We start from the raw sequence: 14386 nt of genomic DNA, 5'->3' as shown, positions 1-14386 counted from the left end.
ATGTTGCTTTGTCAGCAAAGGTAACAAAGAAACGGACTCAAACGCTCCAGAATACGTCCAAAACGTTAGTATTGATCTCAATCAATCAATCTTGAGTATTGCCGTTGCCCCATTTGACGAAACAGAAATTAGTTCTGTTAAATATATTACGGAGCAATATCACGAGATAATAAACAGTATTAGAAAACATACATTTGCTCTAAACAAAGAATTTAGTTTCGATGAAGGAAAAATCGTCGAGTTGAATGAAATAATTGCACAACTCAAAGAAAAGTTTTCCAGTGAAGGTACCGCAAGGGTTGAACAATTTCAATTCTTAGCTGTACTGCCTGAGTAATGGACAACCAAGAACATAAAGGCAACATTTTATATGACGATATATACGGCAACGAAAGCAAAAAGATTACTGAATGAGAGCGGTGTGAATTCTACTATTGGATCAAGGGCAGCCAGTGGACTAGATGAAAATATTAAGAACACCGTTATGCAATTTTACAAAGATGATGAAAACAGCCGAACAATCAGGAAGGACGTAAAACGCTAAGCTGCTCGAAAAAAGGCTAATGGCCACTACATTGCGAGCTTGTCTAATGAATTGAACCTATTTCATGATTTTCGAAAATTTACATTACTTTGAAACTGTAACTGTAACTTTGACGCATTCACCACCAGTCTCACCTACGCAGTTTTGCACACCGTCCATCGTCGCTTTGATCATTCTAGTCAGCTTCCCAGGAAAGCTGTTCTCGTCCATAATTTTCCATAACTCTATGCGGCCGATACTATCGACCGGTAGTCGATGAACAGGTGATGCGTTGGGACCTGGTATTCACGGCATTTTTGGAGGATTTGCCTCACGGTAAAGATCTGGTCCGTTGTCGATCGGCCATCGATGAAGCCAGCTTGATAACTTCCCACAAACTCATTCGTTTCAGGTGATAGACGACGGAAGGTGAATTGGCGGCGTTCAGAATGGTGATCACTTGGAAGTTCTCACATTCCAAATGGTCGCCTTTCTTGTGAATGGGGCAAATTACCGCTCCCTTCCACTCCTCCGGTAGCTGTTCAGTTTCGCAGATCCTGACTATTAATCGGTGCAAACACGTAGCCAGCTTTTCTGGGCCCATCTTGATGAGTTCAGCTACGATGCCATCCTTACCAGCTGCTTTGTTGGTTTTGAGCTGGTGCATGGCATCCTTAACTTCTCTCAGTGTGGAAGATGGATCATTTCCGTCTTCTGCTGCACTGACGTAGTCGTTTCCTCCGTTATCTCGAACTCCCATGCCTACGTTCTCCGCGCCGTTCAGGTGCTCATTGAAGTACTGCTTCCACCTTTTAATCACCTCGCGTCCATCCGCTGAGAGGCTCCAGTCCTTATCCCTCCACATTTCGGCTCGTGGCACAGGGTCGTTGCGGGATTTGTTGAGCTTCTTGTAGAATTTTCGTGTTTCTTGAGATTGGTACAGCAGTTCCGTTTCCTCGCACTCCGCTTCTTCCAGGTGGCGTTTTTTCTCCCGAAAGATGCGGGTCTGCCGTTTCCGCTTCTGTTTGTATCGTGCCACGTTCTGCCGGGTTCCATGCTGCAGCATTACCGCCCGCGCTGCGTTCTTCTCCTCCAAAATCACTCTGCACTCGTCGTCGAACCATTCGTTCCGTCGATTACGTTTCACATTTCCGACGGTACACTCGACTGCGTTGTTTATGGCTGCTTTTCCTGTACTCCAGCAGTCTTCGAAGAGAGCCACATCGAGCTCGCCCTCGTCTGGCAATGCTGCCTCGAAATTCTGCGCGTATGCTGAGGCGACATACGGTTGCTTCAATCGCTCTATGTTGTACCGTGGCGGTAGCAGGTACCGTGCATTGTTGATGACGGAGAGTTTTGGGCGCAGTTTCACCATCACCAGATAGTGGTCAGAGTCGACGTTAGCGCCACGATTGGTCCTGACGTCGATAATGTCGGAGAAGTGCCTTCCATAAATCAGAACGTGGTCGATTTGCGATTCCGTCTGCTGTGGTGATCTCCAGGTGTAACGATAAGGGAGGCTATGGTGGAACAAGGTGCTACAAATGGCCATGTTCTTGGAGGCGGCAAAATCGATGAGTCGTAAGCCGTTTCCGTTTGTCAGCTGGTGGGCGCTGAACTTTCCAATCGTCGGTATGAACTCCTCCTTCTGGCCTACCTGATCGTTTAGATCTCCTACCATGCTTTTGACGTCGTGGCTTGGGCAACAGTCGTACTCACGTTCGAGCTGCGCGTAAAATACGTCATTGTCATCATCAGTGCTTCCGGAGTGAGAGCTGTGCACGTTGATTATGCTAAAGTTGAAGAAACGGCCCTTGATCTTCAAGCTGCACACTCTTTCGTCGATCGGCCACCAGCCGATCACGCGTCTCTGCATATCACCCATCACGATGAAAGTTGTTCCCAGCTCTGGTAGATGGTATGATCACCTCTAAACGTTCGCACCATAGATCCTGTCCAACACACCTAAAGGCAAAGCCTTGGTATTACATTCCTGTAGTGGAATTTGACCTTCTGATTCAACAGACTTCGCAGCCGATTCAGAGTGTACAGAACCATTGCATGGCTCTATGCATCGAACCGATAACCCGGGACAACCTCCTGGATCTCAATCCTCGCTAGATGGAAATGGAAGCTCCTCTCCCCCAAGGAAAAGGTTGACGAGATCTAATAATAAAAAATATATGTATTTTACAGAGATATGGTTCAATCGGACACAAAAACCTTCGGGGCGAGGGATAATCAAGTGAAATGAAATGTAAGTGAAGTGAAAGTGAAACTGGAAGTGAGAACGGTAATGAGGGCCAAAAAGTTGGTTTGCTAGGTTAAGTGAAAAATTGTTGAAGTGCAATAATTTCAAAATTTTGTTTTTTTATTAATATTTTTATTTACAATAAATAACGAACGATTACTAGATTTCATTCGTCTAATTTATTTCCGTAGAATATCTCTTAGTAAGGGCCCGTATCGTCCGTATGGATCTACGGGTATGAATATTACTCCCTTGAAAAAGCAGAAACCAATGACACGGCTTGCAATAACGGTCTGAAAACTGCTGTTAGAATGATAACTATTTCTGAACTCCCGCTCCGACACTACTGCTGCGTCGTCCTGTAACGCTTTTCCCAACAGTTCCTGCTCGAGGCTCTCATTAATTTGTGCCGAACCACCCGAGCTATTGACTATCAAAAGTTTCCTACTGTTAAAAAGATTGTCCAGCTCGTACCCGTTTGTAACCTTGTCCTGTAGATCGCTGGGTACCATCGCAATTGTAGGATGACCTGCTAATTCGAACCACTCTACGGCGGCTCTAACTCGTTTTGCATCGAATTGTCGAAAAGCGTCGTCATATGCTAGGCTTTCACCGTCGCAAATAACTGGACGCCGTTGGTCTTGGGGGATATTTTCATCAATTAGCTCTCGACGAATCCGCCTAGATGTCGCACGTTGCGTACTGGATACAGGATTTTTATTTTTTCGATTTCTATGGTTGATTTTATGTCTTGGTAACGACTTCATCACTTTAACGAAAATTTTGATTCCGCATAAATTTCAAAAATAAAATGCTCCGATAGTTACCGTTTGCTATGATTGAAAGATTTTTGCTTTCACGTATGCAGTAGGTTTCATAACGAACCTGCTATTAAAGCATATTCAGCAACTGGAAGAGTTTTATGGGCGATCTATAATAGAACTAAAACTGAAACAAACGTATCCCCAGCCAGCCGTTATAGTTTTATTTATTCGAACAGTTCTACTGTCAAATTTAAAACTTATACGATGCCGTTCTATTTTTTCTTTATTTGAAACACGACTAAAATAGCTACTGGGGCTGCCAGTTTCTTTTGTTATAATTTCCGGATTTAAATTTTAAAACTGACATAAATTGTGCATCTAGAACTAGAACACTCCTGAACATGCCCGTTACAGAAAAACTCGAATTTCTGACATTTCAGTAGAACTGTTTACATCCTCATACGGCAACTTACGTCCAACATTAGACAAACGTGATGCGAAGCCCATGTAAACAGTCCTTTTGAACCGTCAAGAATGAACCTGAGTTTACTAGATGACGTCACGAATGAATTCGAGATTAGCTTTTTTTCACCGCGACGATGCAAATGAACACTCAGGTTCATCCTTGGCTGTTTTTTCGAACTGTTTACATGGAGTTTGTCTTATTCTTGTCTAATTAGATCGTTTTTCTTGATGTCACAAATGAACTCAAGTTCATTCTGAACAATTCAGTAGGGCTAGCTGGACTCTGCCTTATGTTGACTTAATGATGAACAAAGTTGTCGAGGATGTAAACAGTCCTACTGAATTGTCAAAGTTAGTTAGCTGAAAGAATAAAAAATATAAGAGCTTCAGAGCACTGTGCACATATTCAATTAGGTTTTACACTACCAGGGTACAACTTGACAGTTCCAGCCGTAACCAATTATTTGGCGTAACCAATTTTTTGGCTTATATTTGTTCCATAATATAAAAGGAACTTCTCGGGTAGATGTAAATAACAAACAAAAATCAAAATAATAACAAATTTTACCATCATATCTTGTTTTGATGTTTCCATGCTGTCATAGCGATACTTGATATTTTCTACAAAGGAATCAAGAAATTGTGCAATATCCGCTTAGCAACAAACTTAGTCAGTTCGTGCTCGCATCTCACACGACGCAATCGAAAATCATTTGCGGTCGAAACAACAGAAACAAAGACAATACAGTACAGTGAACAATAGAGTGTACGGAATGGTCAAATAAGATTTAACAAAGCCGGAATCTTGGCCTACAAGACCAAATTCAATTTGTATAGATTTCAAGCGTTGCAAAGTTAGACCAGCAGCAAATGAAATTGAAATCTTACTTAAAGAACGAATGCATCTAGACGCTAATAATGTATGTGAGATTCAATTCAACAAGGCGTCTAACTGTGTGTACATTATGTTCAAACGTGAAAGAGATGAAATTGCATTCACTTCGGTTAACAACGAGGTGCACAGTGTTGAGTGTGATAACATTAAATACAAAATCCCTGTGCACATGGTGGACAATGCCATAGAAGTACGCATGCATGACCTCCCCCCGCAGGTCACCGATCAGTACGTTCGGGAGAATATGTCGCGGTACGGTGAAATCCTTTCCATCGAAAGGGAAGTATGGCGGAATTTTTCCCCGGTATCCGGAATGGCGTGCGAGTGGTACGTATGCATCTACTTAAGGCCAGAGATGTCTATCTCCTCTGTGTGACGAAAAGCAAGCAAAATTTCTCCCCTCGCACTGACAACTTCAACGAGAGCTCTTCTCTTTCACATTTATACACCACTGTTGTGTAAGTGTGCACGCATCATGAGTGCGTTTGTTTATTTCCTTTTATCTCTTCCACTGAATCGCACCAAAGTGCTAGAGCATTAGCTAATAAATTCTCTGAGGTGGATACAGATACTTTCACAGAGGTGTACACGCCGGTGAGCACTCTGCTGTATGGTTTTCGTAGATAAAGCGTGGACACGCAAAATCAGCAAAATAAAACAATTTATCGTAAAATTTTCGGTTTTCCTTGCAAATTTTTCATAGCAAGGCCAGATGTACTCTCTATTAATTGAAGTTCACAGAAGTGCTCGCTCACCATCACGCGCCAGTGGTCACTTGGGTGTATTTAGACGAGAGCGCGTGTGAGCGATTCATGCGAAGAGAATGTGTTTCACTCGCGCCACCTGCTTTAACCACAAGCACACACTCAAATGCTGTCTATTCGACACTGAGAAGAAGTGCGCTTTCCTCTTTGTGCGGTGCTTCGTTTTTTTCATCCTCGGTGTGGCAAAAATCTGACTCTAGCGTGTATAACTCTGGTGAAATGCCATCTCTGCTTAAGGCAATTCCATCTTACATCATTTGTGGTCAAGGTGGGACACATCCGTGTAGAACGCTGATTACCTATGAAAATCAGCTGGTTACAAGCCAGTTTTGTGAACAACCTGCACACTACGGTAAACCTTGCACCGAAACTGCGAAAAGGACATCTTCAACCAAAGACAAGGTCAACCGTTCAACAATGGAAACTAGTGAGCGCAGTACTCCTGTTTCACCATCAAATCAACCAGCAACCAATATACAGCAAGGCGCATCTACAGCAACGAGCTCAAGACTGCGAACATCAAGGAAAACGAAAAGAAGACGGAACTCAACATCAAAACCACCGATGCGGCAATGGATAACGAGACGAGTCACGAACAAAGTGTCCCTCAACCCTCGCAGGAGGGAAATGGAAGCTCCTCTCCTCCTAGAAAAAGAGTGACAACGAGATCCACTTCAAAAACTACATTATTTAAAAAATCGGCTAATTCGGTCACGTAAAGCTTGTACGCAAATAGGCCTGAATAAAAATACCTTTTAAATAAAAAACAAACTTAGTTATTAGATGTTATTTTGTTATTGATAAATTATTACACTGACAGAATTTTATATTTTGTTGCAATTTTCTCATGCATATTGATATTCTAACTCTTATTTGAAACTAAATAATGTTAATTTCTTCCATTGAAATTTGTTATTGGTTTGCAAATCACTTCTACTCGGAATTAATACGAGCTTAGGGTCTAGATGATGAAAAAATCATAATTTTTGGGATTTTTTTTTCAGAATTATCGTTTAACAAAATAAATTCAAATGTTTTGCATGATAAAAAGCATCATCCGAACAACATTTTGTAATTTTTTCGTGGAAAAATATTGAGAAACAAGTCGGTGAAGAGGTATTTTTGAGGACGCTTGCGGTGCCCACTGTATCTCTAACTCGCAGACTAATCAGAAGTGAACAAATCAAAGCAGCATAGTTAGAGTAGAAGTTTTTCTAGACCCCAACGTTTTTGTTTGATTTTTTTTTCAATTTTTTTTGGATTATTGGTGGTTGTTCAAACTGAAAACTACGATTTTTCACGGAAAAAATACGCCGTTTTGTAGCTGCAAAACCTTCTCAAAGCAACAAACAACGGGGTCTGTTTTTTTATATGTGCAAAATTGAAAAAAAAATTGTTGCAGTAGTTTTTGAATGACGATGGTCACACTTCTTACGCTTGATTGGTTTTATTGTAATTACTAAATATTTAATATTTAGAGAAAAATGAAAAAACAATGCACAGTAATAGCCAGGACAATGTGTTCTTTTGTTGATAATCGTTTGCTAGTAGTTAGCAGAAATTAGACAAAATGCGAATGCTATGTAAATCATCCAAGTATCAAGAATACGGCAAGTCGCCTGCAAATATTTTCACTTTACTTGTTTCGGAAAAGATGCTAAATCAACTTCATAAGAACTTAGCGTTGCACCCGGTAGCAAGGGACATGGGGAACGTTTTATTTAAACCAATTTGTTCTGATTCCTGATATTTAGAAACTAACTAGAAAGTTTCGGTTTGTTTTCAAACTTATTTAGAAGGAGTATTTCGTTATCTCATGATTTTTTCTTTAATTGAAAAAAAAATTGACAGTAAAACAGAAGTTTGTTAGTTTTACTCGTATTCACGTCAATCCGGTAATGTCTCTGATATGACTCACCCGCTCAACTTCCATGCCAAATCGACTAATTGAAACTGGAAACATTGAGAAAATTTATACAATGACTCCGTAATAATCGAAAGAAAAAGTGTACAAAGAGAGATTCTCATTGGATCCGAATAAAACTAAATAATAGGTAAGTGGTTGTCGTAACCGCCTTAGAATTTTTTTTGATCGGATAATTTGTAATCCGAAAGTGTTTCGCCGTCTATTCTCTACAACTTCATCGAATTAGTGAAGCGTAGTTGTAGAGAATAGACTGCGAAACATATTCGGATTACAAATTATCCGATCAAAAAAAAAAATTCTAAGGCGGTTACGACAGTGGTATGTTACTTACATTGAGAAACTAAAAAAGTTTTCAAAGCTCTTTAAGAAAGTTAGTTGAAAAATTGTTTTGCTGTGATTGTGTAACTCAAAAAAAAAAACAAAAACAATTTAAATCTATTGTAAAAAATGAAATGTATGTGACATTCAAAGAGAACAAACGTTTAAAAGCTTTTTATATTATTTTTTTCGATTGTGAGAATTTAATGTGTTTAAAAAAAAATAAGCTTAATTGTTTGAACATATAAAGAAAAGGCCATCATAGTGTTATAAAAATAATCCTAAGAATGCGAGAAACTTGTTTTCGGCAATCGTGAATAAAACCCCTTTTGCCCTCATTCATCACTGGGTGGTGGCTAGTTTCGTATACATTCAACAACTATCATTGAACACACAAGCAAAAAAAATCCAGTTTCACCTCGTTCGACCCTTGTGTATTGGTGAGAACGAGAAAAAGTTTGTGTTTACTGTACCTTTTGAGGTGTTCCGCTGGAACTCTTTTATGTTATTCGCTGCCTTCTGTTTCTTCACACTATATCGCCTATTTAAATCCACTCTTTATTTCTTGTCAGAATAAACCGATTTTACGGTATTTCACAACTGATTTTTTTTGTAATTCATCAATAACTATTTAACACAATTTTCCAAGAAGATTCTACCCTTTCGAATAAACAAAATTAACAAAAATTGAACCAACTTCCAATGGTACAACGGTTGTTTTTGTTTTCATTCATATTCATAAAAAAAGAGCAGTCATTCTTCGAAACAAATTTTCAGCCGTTGTTGCAGCAGGAAGGTTGCTTTGTTGTGATACGCTCTTCACTCGACAATACACCACTAGAAAAAAAAATAACAACGAAATCGCTATCACAATTCACAAACTGCCACCATTAAAATAATATTCTTTTTTGATTTTCTTTGTTGAATCACTTCTTTCTACCCACGGATGTACGTGTTCCGTCGATTACCGTAGTCACACACAACTGCACAGCCCACTTTTGGGTTGCGTTTTTTTGGGGTCGCGTCACGAACCGCGAATTGTTCTTCCTTCGACTCTTCTTCTTGATGTTTCGGACCGTTTAGCCTTTCTACGTCTTGAATTTATCGGACTTGTTTGCAAGGTAAGCAGACGAAAATGAATTACTTATAATATACACAAATTGAAACCATTGCGTTAAATTTTATTAATTTTTCTATTCGAAGACTCAACGCCGAAAGTCAGGAAGAAAAATGTTTTAATGAATATGCAATGCGCGACTCAGAGCGAGAAAGAACTATGTACCATACTGTAGAGGTATACAGGAGAATCACCGAGCGGGATCAAACCGAAACTACGTCCACTCTATTTGAAGTCCGCGAAACGATTGAGGGTGTGTTGAATTCGATGATCTTGGCTAGTCGATTCATGCCTTTGGTTCGCAAGCAGTGTAAGTTAACGGATCCACATACGCATAGGTGTATAGTTAAGTGCACAAACTCTAGCAAGCTACTGGATGAATGAAATTCGTTCATTAAAGCAAGACGGAAAGCGTTGAAGTATTACCGTAAATCGAAAGGTGACGTCATTAGAAGTTTGGTTAACGGATCGATGAAATATTTCGGAATAGTGACATTTGTTCGTCGATGCAAGATTTCACAGAGTGGTGTTAATCTCAACATACCCAGTAAGACTGCTAACCAGCCATATGACACCGGTATTTTAGCATCAGCCATTGAACAACTTGTCGTCGCTGTAACGCACACGGAGCCAGTGTGTACAGATATATTTGAACAAAAATTAAAAATGTGTGTGAGTCCCAGTCAAATTTGTTGGGGGTTCAATCTTAGCTTCATATTTTTCTAAGTCCGTATATTCCTCCATTAAATTAACGTATTAAAACACACTGTTTCGAATTGATAACAAGAATTCTGCTTTATTTCGATATGTCTTAACTTATATAACTTCTCTCTCTTAGATTTATTCTGGTAGGGGAAGTTAGACTTTGCGATTCAATTTCGGTTGGTTCCAAATTAATCACCAATGAGGTTTCAATATCGCATAGTGTGTATAGTAGCCATTATGGATTAAGTAAGCGCGAGAGGGTATTTACGTGTATAGTGGTCAAAGCATGCGCGTGAGTGTGTGGTAAGGAAAGAGAGGGCGAGAGCGCGTCTAATGAGCGGGCTGCTCGTGAGTTACCTGAGTTCTATAGATTGCTTTCGCTGTTCTTGTTAATGGTTCCATATAATGAGTCATGCGTCGCGATTTGAATGTAGGTCTCGTGTTTGTAAGCATACGTTGTTGGTATCAAATATCTGCTTCGTATGTGTTATGAAGCTTTGATCGTTTCATGACCTCGTTTCGTAGGCGATGTCATAATATCGTTGAATTTAGTTGCTGATTTTGAGTTTACCTTTATGTTTATAGGAAATGTATGTCGTTTGAAAATATCTGGTTCTTTCTAAAGTCTTTTGGGAAGTGTACGGTTCTTTCTTGAGTCTTTGAAAAGTGTCTTTGGGAATGAATTCTTGAAGCGTTTCTTGGGAAAGTATGTATAAATGAAAGTTTAAGATGTTCATATCACATCATCCCTCTTTGAAAGAATGATGTAACGAAGTGAAATCATTCGGTTGTAGATTTCGTTTCGGTGAACTCGGTCTAACTCCCTAACATTTTTAATGGATATTACATAATTATCTTATAATAACAATGAGTGTTGGTGTGTATTGTGTGTCTTCTGTTTACAATCTAATGTAAGTGTAATTTCGATTGGAATTTTAAAAGTGTACTGAATTTGATATGATTTGACATTGTTGTTAAGTTTTGATTAATCTGTTTTTGTGTACTATAATGGATTGGTTGGTTCTCAGGTTTTTGATTTTACAATTTGGGCTTAAAATTTCTTCTACAATGAAAGGTCCATTATAAAATGAATCTAATTTATCGTCTATTCTCTATTTTGAGGAAAACTGTTTCGTTAATGTCTAAGTGAATAGGGTTGATATCGTTATCTGATGTAATAACTCTTTTTTCTTTACTTGTAATGAGCTTTTCTTTGGCAATTTCGTTTGATTTTTGTAATTTAAATTTAAGTTCTCTACTATATTGCTCAAAATATAGATTGGTTCTGTTCCTTGTTCATAGATTTCTTGTGGTAATTTCGCTTTCTTTCCAAATATTAGTTTGTATGGTGTTATTCCGTGTTCTGAATGTGGTGTTGAATTGTAGTTAAATGCATAAAATTTCAACCATTCATCCCAGTCAGACTGATGCTCATTTACGAACGATCTCAGGTATTCGTTTAAACACCTGTGATTTCTTTCTAGCGAGCCTATAGTCTGAGGATGATAAGCTGTACTGAATTTTTGTTCAATTTGTAGTATTTTGCGAATTTGTTCGAAAACTTCATTTTTGTTTTCCGTTCCTTGGTCAGAACGTAAAATTGAAAATTTTCCGTAAATTAGTAAGAAATCATAGATTAATGCTTTTGCAATAACGTTTGCTTCTTTTGTTGGTACGGGGATCAATACGACATATTTGGTAAGGTCGTACTGAATAGTTACTGCGTATCTATTGTTATTGTTGCTTTTTGGTAATGGTAATGGATTTTAGCTAATAATGAAATATCAGGAAAAAACTGCAAGACAACAGCAAAACATTTCCTGAGTTGGTGTTTCATGATTAATTCTCGATGAACATTAGAAAAGGTCCCAAGTGCAAGTGACAGTTTCTCTTGGTTTACTTTCTCTTTCAATTACTACGGCAAATTCTAGTAAGTTCCAACAAATTCTACTGTGGATATCGAAAGTTGATGGTTTTTGCTATAATCCTATGTGAAGTGTTAGATGGAAAGATTGCTGATTGGACCGCAATACTCGAAAAAGAAAGTAAACAAAGAGAAACTGTCATTTGCACTTAGGACCTTTTCTCGTGTTTGTCTTCAATTGTGTTCCTTTACTATGTGGCTCCTTTTCAAATTTCATTTTGCACAAGATTGGGCAGAACCTAATTGTTGTTGTATTCAAACATCATAATTTTTTCTCCATATCGGAAATATATTCAGCAATTCATAATAAAATGTTCAGTAGTATGAGATAACCACAAATAACTCAAAATTGTAGTTTTCTAAACTGTTTGGTATGAAAGAGCATTAGGGAGAAATCCTGCACAAAAATAAGGTGCTCAGAATATCAACCGCATAAATTGAACGAATCATCACACAAAGCGTATCTTGCAAAACCGATACATAGAAATCCGGATTTTTTCAGTGATTGAGTTAAGTGGGCACGTGTTCACGTTTTATTCGCTAGTAAAACATACACACTTAGAAAGTTCGTAAAATTTCGTAGAATTCAGTAATATTTTACCAAATTTTCAACAGCTGATTGCGAATTATTTGTTCGGGAAAAGTGAGAGCTGGATATCTTGTTAATATGGTGCCATTGCCGTATGGTAATTTGTGTATTCATAAATTTTTCACAACTAAGTGTGGAAAGATTCAGTTTCAGTCGTGACCACAGTTTCATTTCCCAATAATCCTCACAAAAATAAAGAAAAAAATCAGTTTTCGCCGGTTAGATGTTCACCACGCAAAAAATTGAATTAGGATTTCAAACGCCGACTTCATGCCTCGGTTTACAGGAATTATAAGACCATTTCAACACATTGCGCAATCTATCGAGACCACCAGGAATTGACCTCAAATGACAAGTGTTGGCAATAATGGACATACTATGATGATATCATCCTCTGCCTATAAGTATACAAAAGAATTTGAAGAACTTTAATATTTCAAAAGCATGTGCATCTATAACTCAATCCATTCGGCAAGCCTCTTGAGTGGATTATTTCTTGCTTTTTCATTCTGCTTCGTTTTTTTGGGGAATGTATTTGTATCGCAGAAGATGTTATCTAAACAAAAAATGTTCCCTGAATCGAATAGCTTTCTAGAGCTGATTTCAATCGGTTGTGAATTAAAAAAATGCATGGTTTGATGTTTTAAATACGAATTTTTCTTCTCAGAGGATTGGTTGGCATAAGTGACGCAACCGACAAAACGCATTTAGTTTCTCTGTTCAGTTTTATTTTTTAGATGGCTCAATCGATTATACCAAACATTAGCTCGCTTGAAAGCTACTATTTAGTTGTGAATTATGATTGAACATCAGTTGGATGTCAATTCTCGTTATGGAGATATAATTATATAAATGACATAACAAAACGCATTATTTTTCTATATGCACTTTTTTAGAAGGTAACCAATGATCAAGTTCAATTGTATTATTGATTATATTTCCGGTTTCGAGAATGCTGTCGAATATGCGGCGTAAGCGCTCATCACGTTTTCTTGAACTAACCGAAACAATAATTTCTGATACGAATTTAGGCTGATTTTTCACACAAATTCATTCAGTGTTAAAAATCAGCTCAATTCGTATCAGAAATTATCCTAACGAAAAAAATACGTTTCAATGGGACTGTTTGAATGACAAGAGGGGCATTGTCACACCACAAGAAATATTAAGAACAGGTTTTTATCCTTTGGTATATTAAAAACCACGAAGTATGCAACAAAGTTCCAAAATTATACCAAAATTGTCACAGTTACGACGCATGTAACGATCAGACTTTTGAGTTGCTTCAAATATTAATTGAACTGAAACTGACGGTGGACCGAAATCAGCGAGGGGTCGTTTTAAAATGGTGCATGAAAAATTACTGACCACTGTATCTTGAGATTATCTTTATTCGCGGAACGTTTCGATTGAGCAAAGTTCACCGTCGCACGAAGTTAACTATCTACAAAACTCTGATTAGACCAGCTATCCTCTAAGGGCACGAGTCCTGGATAATGCTTGTGGAGTACTGGACATTGCTTGTGGAGTCCTGAACAATGCTTGTAGATTTTTTCGAACGAGCGAATTTTCGCGAACCATCTATGGCGTAGTACAGATGGATGACGGTACGTGGAGAAGTCGAATCAACCATGCACTGCACTAGTTGCTGGGAGAATCAACCCTCGTCCAAATGGCTAAGGTCGGGCGGTAACAGTGGGCCGGACATGTTGTTAGAATGTCGCACCACAACCCGGTAAAATGGTTTGACCGGTATTAGAAGTAAGGCGCGCAGCGGACAAGATGAGGACGACCTGCGGACCCTTCGCAGTTACCAAGGCTGGTGGTGAATAGCCATGAATCGAGTTGAATGCCTCTTATATACAATTGTCTACGACTGGAAAAGTAAGTTAAGTGAATATCATAGCAATGTGAAATAATGTTAAGTTCTGGAACATGTATATTTTGGAACAGACTTTTTGGAATCTGAATACGCACGTATCGAAAAACGGAGCATGTTTTAAACAGTTAAGCAATTACTGAGTAGAATTTTAAACATGAATAATGAATGAATTTCTGTCTGATTTGAATTAAGTTTGTGAATATAATGAATAAGTATATTTGTTCCAACTTATTTTCCTGTAGAACTTTTAATCCACAGACGG

At 38.4% G+C, this 14386-nt stretch overlaps 2 protein-coding genes across 8 annotated transcripts in view; both read right to left on the bottom strand.

Moving 5' to 3' along the window:
* LOC131439170 (protein 4.1 homolog) overlaps positions 1–9357 on the bottom strand; it is a 93269-nt gene extending 83912 nt beyond the window's left edge. Inside the window, exons 1-2 of one of the 7 annotated variants that reach the window (XM_058609874.1) lie at positions 9190–9357; positions 8381–8562 (exon numbers count right to left, since the gene is read on the bottom strand). The gene's annotated coding sequence lies outside the window, so the exon portion shown is untranslated. Of the gene's footprint in view, positions 1–8380; positions 8568–9189 lie in introns of all 7 variants that reach the window. The other 6 variants (XM_058609873.1, XM_058609868.1, XM_058609866.1 and 3 more) reach the window with 6 other exon arrangements.
* On the bottom strand, positions 855–2408 carry LOC131433790 (uncharacterized). The gene has a single exon (XM_058600387.1). It carries the CDS (start codon positions 2406–2408, stop codon positions 855–857), a length of 1554 nt encoding a protein of 517 aa, XP_058456370.1.
* Positions 9358–14386: the final 5029 nt, after the last annotated feature.

This window comes from Malaya genurostris, chromosome 3 (assembly GCF_030247185.1).
Source record: "Malaya genurostris strain Urasoe2022 chromosome 3, Malgen_1.1, whole genome shotgun sequence".
Lineage (NCBI taxonomy): Eukaryota > Metazoa > Arthropoda > Insecta > Diptera > Culicidae > Malaya > Malaya genurostris.
This window is presented reverse-complemented; position numbering and strand designations above follow the sequence as displayed.